Here is an 11,132-nt window from a genome sequence, read left to right as displayed (position 1 = left end):
TGTGTGTGTGTGGCCAGCTCAGCCCACCAGGGGGCGGGGCTGGCTGGCATGTGGTGCTGGGGATCGAACCGTGGTCCCTGTGCTTCGCCAAGCTTGATTCAAGTAGGTGCTTTTAGACCACTGAGCCATCTCTCCAGCCCCCCCCCACCCTATTTGGATTTGAACTTGTGAGCCTCTTGCCTAGCCCCTCAGAGAGCTAGGGTTACAGGCCTAAGGCACCATGTCCAGCTTTAGACCTGCTTTTGAGCTTGGCTTTTTCAATAGGCTTCTTGGTGTTTACAGGGATCTCAAGCCAAATGTTTCCAAAGCCGAATTCTCATTGCCTCTCCAAATCTGAGCTCCAGGCTTACCATCTCCTGTTACTTCAGGGCCCAGGGTCAACTGGCACCTCCCTCTCCCTCCTGGCCACACCCACCAATCTCTAGATTCTTCCTGGACACTGCAGAGCCCCTGCCAGCACCAGGCCATGCCAAGGTCCCTCACCCAGAAAACAAACAGGTGCCCACAGTCTTCTGGTTTCCCCTCTTGCCTCCCTATTATTAGTTCTCCTTGGAGCAAGACACTACTTTTCATTGCGTTTCCACTGAGAATCTCACATCCAGAGGTCTTCCCCATCTCGCAGGCACAGCGGGGTCCCCCGTGCCTTACGTCTAGTAGCCCTGGATGCTTTTCAAGGGTATGTCTGCTCTGTTGTGGTGGAGGTCTGAGGCACAGGTCTCATAAACAGTACTGCTTGGCTCAAATACCACCTGATGAGCTCAAAACTAAGTGAAACGTAACGGTACCAACCCTCTTCAATGCAGTACCAGGTGCTGCAGGTGGCCTACTGTACACGAAGTTTCCTGTTTGCTTCTGCACTCCTGGGGATGGACCCAGCCCCTCACACACGAGGCCAGTGTGCTGCCACGGAGCCCACGTCCAGCCCTGGAGGCGCCAGGTGTCTCAGCCAGCCCTCTGGCTTCTCTTCCATGCCACAGACTCTCTCAAAGGAAGTGACTAGGTCAAGTGCATGAGCATTGTAAATATTTTTAAATAATGTTGAGTCTGGAAGCATCAAGTGGTTTCCTAAGCAGACTGTGACAACGTCGGCTGGACTGCTGAAGGCGGGTCTGTGTACAGCACCCTCTGGCTTGCCGTTGGCACCACTGAGCTGGGCAGAGGTGGGCACTACCTCGGGGCCTCCCTGACCACCTGTGGACCTGGAGGCCAGCACCCTGTGCTGAGTATTGAGAGCGGAGCTCATGTCTGAATCCTCCTTGGGTCTCTTCTGCCTGGAGGGATGCACCCGTGTGGAGTGCATTTACTTATACACTCAGTTCAAACACTTGGCATCTCTTACGGACCCCCGACAGCTGTTTTCTGGACTTTTCCCCTTGGTGTCCCAGCTCTGGGTCTTACCCAGCCTGGCCTTGCTGCCCTCCTGACAAGCTAGAAGACGCAGGAGGAGAGAGCCAGAGACTGCCACCCGAGCAGTTTCACACCCAGAGAGCACAGAGCTCTGGCTGAGGTGTGTGTGTGCGTCAATGCCCGCTATGCGCAGGGCCAGTGCCCGTGTACCCGGCTCCTAGGAAAGTGGCACAGGCCAGCTACACAAGGACACTTCTGTAAGGCTTCCACCTCCCAGTGGCAGCCCAGGCTGTGGCCATGCGGTGCGGAACAAAGTCTGCCTGGGGCAGTGGGCTGGGGTTGTTCACTTTTTGATTCTGACCTCATTCCATGGCAGGCCCATCTTCGATGAGATGTGAAACAGGGACAGGGGAGACTGGGCTTCCTCACCAAACACTCTGGGTTTTGTGCGGTGGGTACTGATGACCAAAGCCAGGGGTTTCAGGCTGGGCTGTATCTCCAGCCCTTTTTAAATTGACATGGGGTCTCACTGAGTCCCTAAGGTGTTCAGGCTGGTCTCAAATTTTTGATTCTCCTGCCTCAGCCTCCTGGAGTACTAAGATCATAGAAATGGGCCACCATGCCTGGCTTCCAAGCTTCCTAAGATATGCTGAGTCGCACCTGGGCCTCCAAACCAGCAGGGACGTCGGCTGTGTTTCAGGGTTTTCAACATGAGTCACCTTTCCTGAATTTTCATCTTGTGTCTAGTTCTTCCTTCTTTCTGCCTCTTTTACCCTGCTTCTTCTCTCACCTCTTCCCACTCTACCTCTTTTTCAGATGTGGCCACTGAAACCTTTAAGGCACAGACAACCAAAAGATCACCCTGCCAAAGACCACACTGTGGCTCCAGCCCCTCATCCTCCTCTGCTTGGAAACCTACCTATTTTGTCTGCCAGAATGAATGCAGGGTCAGCCCCTCCTGTGTGTTTAACTTCTAGGGGATCCCTACAGGTGGGACAGCAGGTCTACAGTGGCTGGTCCTTCCCTCTCAGTGCACAGGGTGACCTTACTTGGCACTCCTGCAGCAGTGTCAAACCCTGCTGCAGATTCCCTAACCCATGACCTTAGATCCTAAAAAGTCCTGGATGCTAGCCCCAAATTAAGTCTCTAGCTGCCTTTTGTGACAGACATGACCTTCAGTGATGTCAGGCTGCTCCCCTCACCAAGTGAGCCCATCTAGGATAAGGATGTGTTTCTCCTGAAGACCTTTGAGGCTGGTGGCACAAGTGCAATTCCAGAGCAGAGCTTCCAAAATCTAACTGGACCCTGGAAACTCCAGTGGGGAACGCGTGCAGCTGCAGTGAAGGGGTGGCACCCAGGCATGACCACAGCTGCCCGCCACGGGCCAGGCATCATGCAAGTCCTGTGCCAGGCCAAGTGGTGATTCTGGATTATCTCAAAATATCCCTGAGACAACGAACCTCATGATATCCCATTTACCAATAACATGGATCAAAAGTGACCACGGGGCCCTGTGCAGGCCTCCTTTATGCATCACCAGCCACTGTGCCCCTTAGGTCCACCCTGGCCCATGACCCTCCTAAGTGTGCAAAGGTTTGGGCGCAGGGCCTGGGGCCACCTGCTCACACTCACCAGCACTGGGGTCGCTGGGGGTCTCGCCCTCCTCAGAGTCCTCCTGCTCCTGCATGGCTGGCCTCTCTCCGCGCTCCATCTGGGACATGAGGTCTGGTTTGGAAATTGCATAGTCTGGGCAAAAAGGAAGAAAGGAAACATACTATGGGATGAGGTGGCTCTGCAGGCTGTTAAGCTGTCACTGAGGGAGCGCGGCCCAGGGCAACCCAGGAAACGCAGGAAGTGTTAGAGCGCAAATGGTCACATGTCCACCCCTTTCCCTCACGGCCCACGGGGTGCGGGGTGCATGTATGCGTGCCTCACGCTGCTCCCAGGCGCCAGCGCCTGCACAGGGTTCTCACGGCAAAGGCACATGACGCTTGGCATTTCTCTAGTACAAAACTAGCCAAAACTAACCCTGATAGAACCCCAAGGCCATAAAGGTACTGGCAAGTTTCCTTACATGAAAAAAGTATAGGAGGTAGTAGTGAAGTGACAGAGTGTGTGTTTGGCACAGAGAGGCCCTGGGTCTCATCCAGCAACCAAAATGGTTTAAAGTTCTTTGGCAGTAGAAGATGAAAGAAACTCGGCAGAACTATCATGCGTGCGCGCACACACACACACACACACACCTCTTATAGATGGCAAAGGATTAATATATGTCATAAAGAATCTCTACAAAGCTACAACTCTTGTTGCATAGGGCCTGCTTTACCTTGGTCTTAACCATCCAGCAGAAAAGTATAAAAACGAAATTAAGAAGTAAAGCTATGCTGTTATGTTGAGCTGTGGGGGATTCAGATCAAAAATTTCTGACATTGGGGCTGGTGAGATGGCTCAGTGGTCTAGAGCACCTACTTGGAGCAAACTTAGCAAAGCACAGGGACTGCAGTTCAATCCCCCAGCACCACATGCCAGCCAGCCCTGCCCCCTGGTGGGCTGAGCTGGCCACACACACACACACACACACACATAAATAAATAAATAAAATTTAAAAAAAAAAAAAATTTCTGACATTGGCAGTCAAGTGGAAGACCCAATACTATTATGGACTACTGGGCTCTTTTAGAATATTTTGCTGAGTTTACACACCTATAATATTCAAATAACGGAACTAAACAAAAAAACCGTATACTGATGAATGTCCATTTTGTATCTGTGTATTCAAAGCGGTTGGGATAGATATATAGTTACATTCTCTTCATGAATAGAGTGATTTGTTCTAATAGTGTTTGTAAATAGGATATCATGTCTGCATCTTGTACTGCAATTAACCACTAGGAGGAATGTATGCAATGTATTAATTATTGAAACCGTCCTACCAATTTGATTTGAAACTGTCTCATTGCTATTTATCAATAAAATTATGGGAAAAAAAAGAATCTCTACAATTATTAAAAATTTAAAACTGCACAGACAGGAATAGGCAACTCACATAAAAATATTAACAAACAATAAATGCATGCAAATATGTACAAGTTTACTTCGCATCAAAGGAAATAAATATTGAAAGACCAAAGCATCATTTTTCATCCATCAAAAAAAGACAAATGTTTAAAATCAAAGAACACGAGTTCAGCTCGAGCTGAAGAGAAATGGTGTCGCTGCAGAACACTAGCTTGGCCTTCTGGGGCTCCACGGCAGGAGCCAAAAGCTGCCAGCGTACATCCTCTTCACTCCACAACTTGTCTCTCTGCACGTGTGCTGCCGAGAACTCATGTAAACGCACACACAGAGCTGTCTACCACAGCATTTTGCCACAGTGAGAAAATCAAAATCTGCCACCGCGTCAGCAGCAGAAAGGCCAAAGGCCTGCTGTTTGCTCTGACACCGAACAGTCTCTCCATGGCGGGCTGTGGTGTGAAGGGCCGTGTATTGTCCATCTGTGCCAAGCCCACCCTGTGGTGCAGCAGGACACACACGCTGCCCATGTGTGCACACGCACAGAAAAGGTGAGGAGGCGCAGAGCTAGGGGCTCCTGGTAATCCCTCTGGGGCTGGTACTGGCGAGCCCTGGGGTCTTTTTTATTGTATTAACCACATTGTATTTTCACAACTGTATAGGTATACTATGAAAAGGAAACATTTAAAAAAGGAGGGTGCCAGGGAGATAGCTCAGTGCCTTAAGCACCTGCCTGGCAAGCACAAGGTCCTGAGTTTGATCCCTGGTACCGCAAAAAAAAAAAAGAAGGAGGGGGAAGCTGTCTTACAGAAAGGCATCCTGGGGCCCAGGAGATGGCTCAGTAGAATAAGCACCTCCATGGCAAGCACAAGGGCCTGAGTTCAATCCCTGGTTCCGCAAAAAAAAAAAAAAAAAAAAAAAGAAAGGCATCCTGTGGAAAGGTATGTGGAAAATGAACAGTTCTAGCAAAAACCAAGTTTCCGCCCAACGGCACTTTGAATGCTTTTTTTGGTATGGGGGCCAGGGAGATAGCTCAGTCGAATAAGCGCTTGCCTGGCAAGCGCAAGGGCCTGAGTTCAATCCCCAAAAGAGTTCTCTGTACCAGAGTTCTGCCACTCCAATAAGTTCTCCTACTCTTGCTCTGAGAAAAAAAAGGTATACTGATAATGTATATTGTTTCAGGTCTTTGTCTGTAAATGTTAATATAACAGCAAGAATCTGCTGACGGTGGGTCAGACAGATCTCAGCCAGGATGTGGTGTCCTCAAGGGGCCCTAGGGTGGCCCCTTAACCAACCCCCACTGACAACGCACCCCGGGGCCCGGTGCTCGCTCAGTGGCCGAGTCACAGGCACCAAGCAAGCAAATGGGAGCCCCGTGGCAGGGCGGTGAGGCTGAGCGACGTGACTTCTGTGGCCCGGTGTGCTACGGACACGGGGTGCGATGAGCTTACTCGTGTTCCTCCATTTTCCTTTCCTTTCTTAGAAACAGATGCTGGCCAAGCCAACGTGAGGGCAAGAGTCCACGTGGAAATATGGCGACCCAGAGCCCTTGCCTTGATTGGAAACCTGCCTGGCCTTCACTCCTGCTGTCCTGCGCTGGGATCCCCAGGTTTCAGAAAGGACCCCAGGCCGGTGTGAAGGTGGCCCTGGCCAGAGAAGCCACGTCCTTACCCATGGAAACCAGAGACTCGTAGTTGCCCCTCATCACATTCTTGTAGAGCTCCTTCTGCCATTCTGATAGGTTTCCCCACTCCTGCTCTGAGAAATGGACGGCGACGTCATCAAACGTGACCGGGACCTGCAACCACACAAAAGGTCAGCTCGGCGCAAGAGGGCAGTAGTCGCAGGCTGCCCACTTCTCAGGCCCAGTCTCTCCAGCCCAGCTTGAATATGTCCTGAGGACTGGCCAGGGACAGGCCCCAGCTCAGGCAGCGCTCCTGGCCACAAAAGCGGCAGGTCCACTTCGCCTGCTCCTTGCCTCTCTCTCAGGATAACTGCTTTGAGGTACTGCACACGGAGCCCCAGTGGAACCTGTGCACTGAGAGAGAGGTCTGGAAATAAAAGACGAAGAAACTCCGCAGAACTATGCGCACACACATATTTGTTATATATGGCAAAGGATTAACATGTATTATAAAGAATCCCTACAATTATTAAAAATTTAAAACTGCACAGATACAAATTCACAGAAAAATACTAACAACCAATAAATGTATACAAATATGTACAGTCCACTAAGCATCAAAGGAAATAAATATTAGAGACCAGGTTCTGCTAAGTCACTCGGGTGCCCAGGAGGGGCTTGAAATTGCAGTCCTGCCTCCCCACAGCATCAGCAGGGAATGTACCAGAAACCTGGACTCTCAGCCCTACCTGGGACCTACTGAATCAGGCTACGTTTAGTGGGGCTCCTGGGGTTCAAGTGCGTGAGAAGGTTAGAGAAGGGCCAGCCTGGAGACACAGGCTACTTTTCCGAATGTGCTCTATGAACGGCTGCAGGGCACACAGGAATTGAAAGAAAACCCAGGAAGGAATCTATTGCCAGGCATGGTGGCGCTGTCGGTACTCCCAGCACTCAGGAGGCCGAGGCAGGAGGATCGCTGCAAGTTCGAGACCAGCCTGGGCTACAAAGCTGAGTTCAAGTGCAGCCTGAACCGCACAGCAGGACTCTTGACGTACTGCCACTCCTGCCTAGAGCCTGCGCACTTCCTCCCTACACCTTAGATCCCTTCTGGCTGGTGCATGACACCTACCACACTGCACTGCCCACACGGTTACACTGGTGTTCAGTGTGGACACAGCTTTCTGTGGAACACACTCAACGCACAGCTGGAACCTGGAGAATGGAGCTGAGGGGACAGAGGGCTGGCCGGGTCCAAGCCTCTGCAGGCCCTTGCTCTGCCTTCTTAGAGGGGCCAGCTCTCCTGAACACGCTCCCACACAGACAGTCCTGGGCCCTGGACATTTTTGTGCTAGCCTATGTGGAGCCACAGATTTTATTTTTCTAAATTTTATTGTTTTGTAGTCCTAGGGATTAAACCCAGGGTCTTTGCACTGAGCAATGTCCCCAATCCTTTTTCCATTTTCAACTTTTGATTGAGACAGGGTCTCACTAAGTCACTCAATTAGCGAGGCCAGGCTGAAACTTGCCATCTCCTTGCCTCAGCCTCCCAGAGTGCTGAGATTACAAGCCTGTGCCACCATCCCTAAGTTTTTTTCAACCATAATTTTCTTTCTTTCAATTAAACTAAATTCTTCAACAGTGTTTCAACTCCCGGGTTCCTTGGGAAGCCCCACTGGGATGGGCATACCTTGGGAACTTCTCCATTGCTGCCCGGGGGCAGCCGCAAGATCCAGAAATTTCGGTTTTTCAGCAGGTTCTCCATATTCTCCAGCCGCCGCTGCAGCAGCCCGTACTCCTGCAGCAGCGTGCCCAGCACGACCCACTTGCTCTCCAGGTGGTTTGCAAACTCCACGGCCGTCTTCTCGCAGTCGGCGATCTTTTTCTCATTCGTGCCTGTCCGGCCCTCCAGCGTCAGCAGCCTCATGGCCTGGGCCTCCAGTTTCCTCTCTACTGCTTGGACGGCAGCCCACACGGCCAAGCGGGTGATCTCCGCTGTGGGGAGCAGCTGCTCCTTTGAGAGGGGAGCGTCCTTCCGGGAAGTGGGGCTCTGCAGCAGGGGGTCCATGTCGGCCTCTGGGGCTGTGGGGGAGAGGCTCGAAGGGTCCTTCTCAGGAGCTTCTGGGGAGTGCAGCGGGGCTTCCTGCGGGTCCTGGTCAGCAGGGATGCGGGGCTCTTCCTGTGTGGCCTGGGGGCCCTGGAGCTGGGTCTCTTGCTCAGAAGCAGCGGGACAGAGGAGTGATGGGCCCTTCGGGGACGTATGAGGCATTTGGCCAGAAGTCTCTTCCCTGGGCGCACTGGTCTGGGTCAGGGGGCCCTGCTGGGCACCCGTGGGAGACAAAGCACGAACTTCTTTAGGGGGAACGATGTGGGGCGAGAGCAGGGTGTCTTGGGAGAGTTCAGCTGTGGCCTGGTGCAGGGATTCTTCTTGGGGAGTGCTGGTGAATGGCAGAGGCGAGGAGCGTTGGCTCTCCATGTCCAGCTGCGGGATCTGTGTCCAAGGACAGAAAGGGAAAGACAGGACTGAACACCACGGTCTCCAGCCAGGAAAACAAATCCCAAAGTAAGCATGCACACAAAACCTCCAGGGTCCGTGGCAGCAGAGTGCTACGCACGGGAATTGCTTTTGGAGAGCAGCAAGGGCTTGGACGTCGACTACAGAGCTATGAGGAACGGTAACCAACAGACAGCTCCGCCACTGCCCACTTCAATGCAGCACTCTACCCCTTTTCACAAAGTCCTGCATGGCCGTGCATAAGGGTGAGGGGACTGGATGTGATCACAGCAGTCAGCTGCCGGCAGCCTGCTGCTGCCTGTGCTGCTTGGGCTTCATTGGGCATAAAAAGAGAATACCTGATATACATGCAGGTCACTAGCTTATCTGAGCACTGCCTAAAATAAGACTTCGAGACACACACCTGACACTCCAGCACTTAGGAGGCCGAGGCAGAAGCACTGTGCTGAGTCAGAGGCCAGCCTGAGCTACACGGCAATCCTCTCAGGAAAAATCAAGCAGCTGGGGCGATAGCTCAGCAGCCTAAGTGCCTGCCTAGCAAGCACAAGGTCCTGAGTTTGATCCCCGGTACAAAAAAATTTTTTTTTTTTTTTTGGTGGAACCGGGGATTAAACTCAGGCCCTTGTACTTGCCAGGGAAGCGCTTATTCCACTGAGCCATCTCCCCAGCCCTTAAGCAAATTTTTGCACTGGTACTTCATAACTCCCAGCAGGGTGGTAGTTTGGGTTCACTATTGGGACCCTCAGCTCTGAACCAGCTCAACTTGAAGGTGGACCTAATTATCCAACTCCTGCAGCAGTGCCTGGTGTTTTAGACAGGCATGGTATCCCGCTGTCCTTCACTCAGTTAATGCAAGAGTGAGGACACAAGATTCAGCCTTCCTGATTCTTTGCTAGAAGTTGAGTTTCTGACTTATCTGTGGGCTTTTCCAAAACATCCATATGGCCTGTACTTATCTCGGAAGCCCGTGAAGCCACCCTTACTCCTGGGCACACGGTGCTGGCTTCTGCCACTTGGGGACAGAGACACAGAGCAGCAGCAGCCAGCCTCCCTCAGGAGCCCAGGTCTCCGGGGCAGATGGCTCCTGGCAGCAGGCGGCCTGCTGGCTCCCAAGGTGGGAAGGAGGAAGGCAGAGAGGAATGAGCAGCCAGGAGCTCAGCCAGGTTGGGGATTTGTGTTGTGCGGTGGAGACCAGAACCAGCATAAAAAAGTTTCCTTTAGGGACTTCAAGGATTGCTGTCTCTGGTTGCCACTGTGCCCCAATGTGCTGGGAGAATTCGTGGTTCATCGGAGAGGTAAAGCCACACTGTCCTCTGAGTGGTCTGTTCTGCATTTACCTAGCCAGACAATCAATACCTTTACTGGAACTGAAGGTAATTACTCCTGTAAACTTGGTCCATCTCCTCATAATCTTCCCCCAGCCAATCTGCTCGGTTACTATACTCTAGGTATAAGCAGTCTTTATAGTAATTATAACTTCCACTTTTATTTAAAAATCAGAATATCCCTGGTGTCCTGGTGACACATAGTATGTACTCAATAAATATCTGCTGATTCAATCAAGAGTAAATTGCCACATAATCAAAAATAATTGAGATAAATAATAAAGTTTTTAAAGTCACTTATCAAAGACTTAATCTTCACTAGTTTTAATTTGTTCATTTATTCACAAGTACATGGCTTAACTGAAACCTTTTCACATTTTTAAGCTAAAGATTGGGGATGCGAGAATTGTCCAGCAAAAGACATCTGAGAAAATAGGATCCAATAGCTCTGTGGAAGTGAGAGCTAATTAGCCTGGAGTGCTTCCATTTATTTAGGATTTATATGCTAGGAGCTGTGTTAAACACTTTAAAGGATTATCTCATTTAATCTTCATAAAGCCCTAAGAAATAGGTACTACTAGATTACCATCCACACTTAGCATAACCTGCTGCTAGGCTAAGTAACCTGCCGCAGGTCACACTGCAGTCCCTAGGTTGCCTCTGGGCCTCAAGCCACTGGGAGGTCTAAGGCCTCAACCAGAGGCTTCTCAGTTCAACCCAGATGGGCGGGAGGTTTGCTGTGGGTGGGGAAGGTGACATGGAAGGCCCTCCCTTAAAGGTATGGGTACTGAAGGTGGGGTCAGGGACCCTTTGGAAAAAGTTAACTTTGAGTTCTCCTCCAAGCCCCCTGAGGACACAAACAGAAACTTCTGCCAACAGGAGAACTCCGCAGACCCCTGAATCAGAAGGCTCACCAAGAACTAAGACCCCCGCCCCCCGTTCCCTAAGAGCAGGGAAAGCCAAGACTAGTGGGTCTTGTGGAGGGATGGCAAAATCCACTGTAGGGTACTGTCTTTGGATGGGGATTACAGTATTGGTCTACAATCTAGGAACAGGGGGAAAAATCCCCAAACCCTCCTAATACAGTTCTACTGAACAATGGCAAAAAGCTCCCCTGTAGTAAACATGGCCAGCAGAGCAAGGCATCATAACCAACCAGGCAATCAGAGCTCACTGGAAAATACTATTTCTTTGCTCTCTATTATTAGACTGTCTCCATTTTGGATGTGGAGGCCTGGGAAGGGATGAGGGGTCACAATAAAAGCCCCACACTGCAATTTCAGCAGTCCTAGTCAACCTGTGGCTTGATCTT

The 11,132-nt window shown here is 51.1% G+C and overlaps 1 protein-coding gene across 1 annotated transcript in view; it reads right to left on the bottom strand.

Annotated features, from left to right (window-relative positions):
- Positions 1-8,626, bottom strand: part of Znf777 (zinc finger protein 777) — a 26,320-nt gene extending 17,694 nt beyond the window's left edge. The window contains exons 1-3 of the mRNA XM_004629010.2: positions 7,671-8,626; positions 6,031-6,157; positions 2,980-3,093 (exon numbers count right to left, since the gene is read on the bottom strand). Of these exons, the coding sequence (XP_004629067.1) occupies positions 2,980-3,093; positions 6,031-6,157; positions 7,671-8,456 (1,027 nt within the window). The 5' untranslated portion in view covers positions 8,457-8,626. The remainder of the gene's footprint in view (positions 1-2,979; positions 3,094-6,030; positions 6,158-7,670) is intronic.
- Between the last annotated feature and the right edge of the window lie 2,506 nt (positions 8,627-11,132).

The sequence above is a fragment of the Octodon degus genome, unplaced genomic scaffold (genome assembly GCF_000260255.1).
Source record: "Octodon degus isolate 3935 unplaced genomic scaffold, OctDeg1.0 scaffold00027, whole genome shotgun sequence".
Lineage (NCBI taxonomy): Eukaryota > Metazoa > Chordata > Mammalia > Rodentia > Octodontidae > Octodon > Octodon degus.
The sequence above is the reverse complement of the archived record's forward strand: the minus strand, read 5'-3'. Positions and strand labels throughout refer to the sequence as shown.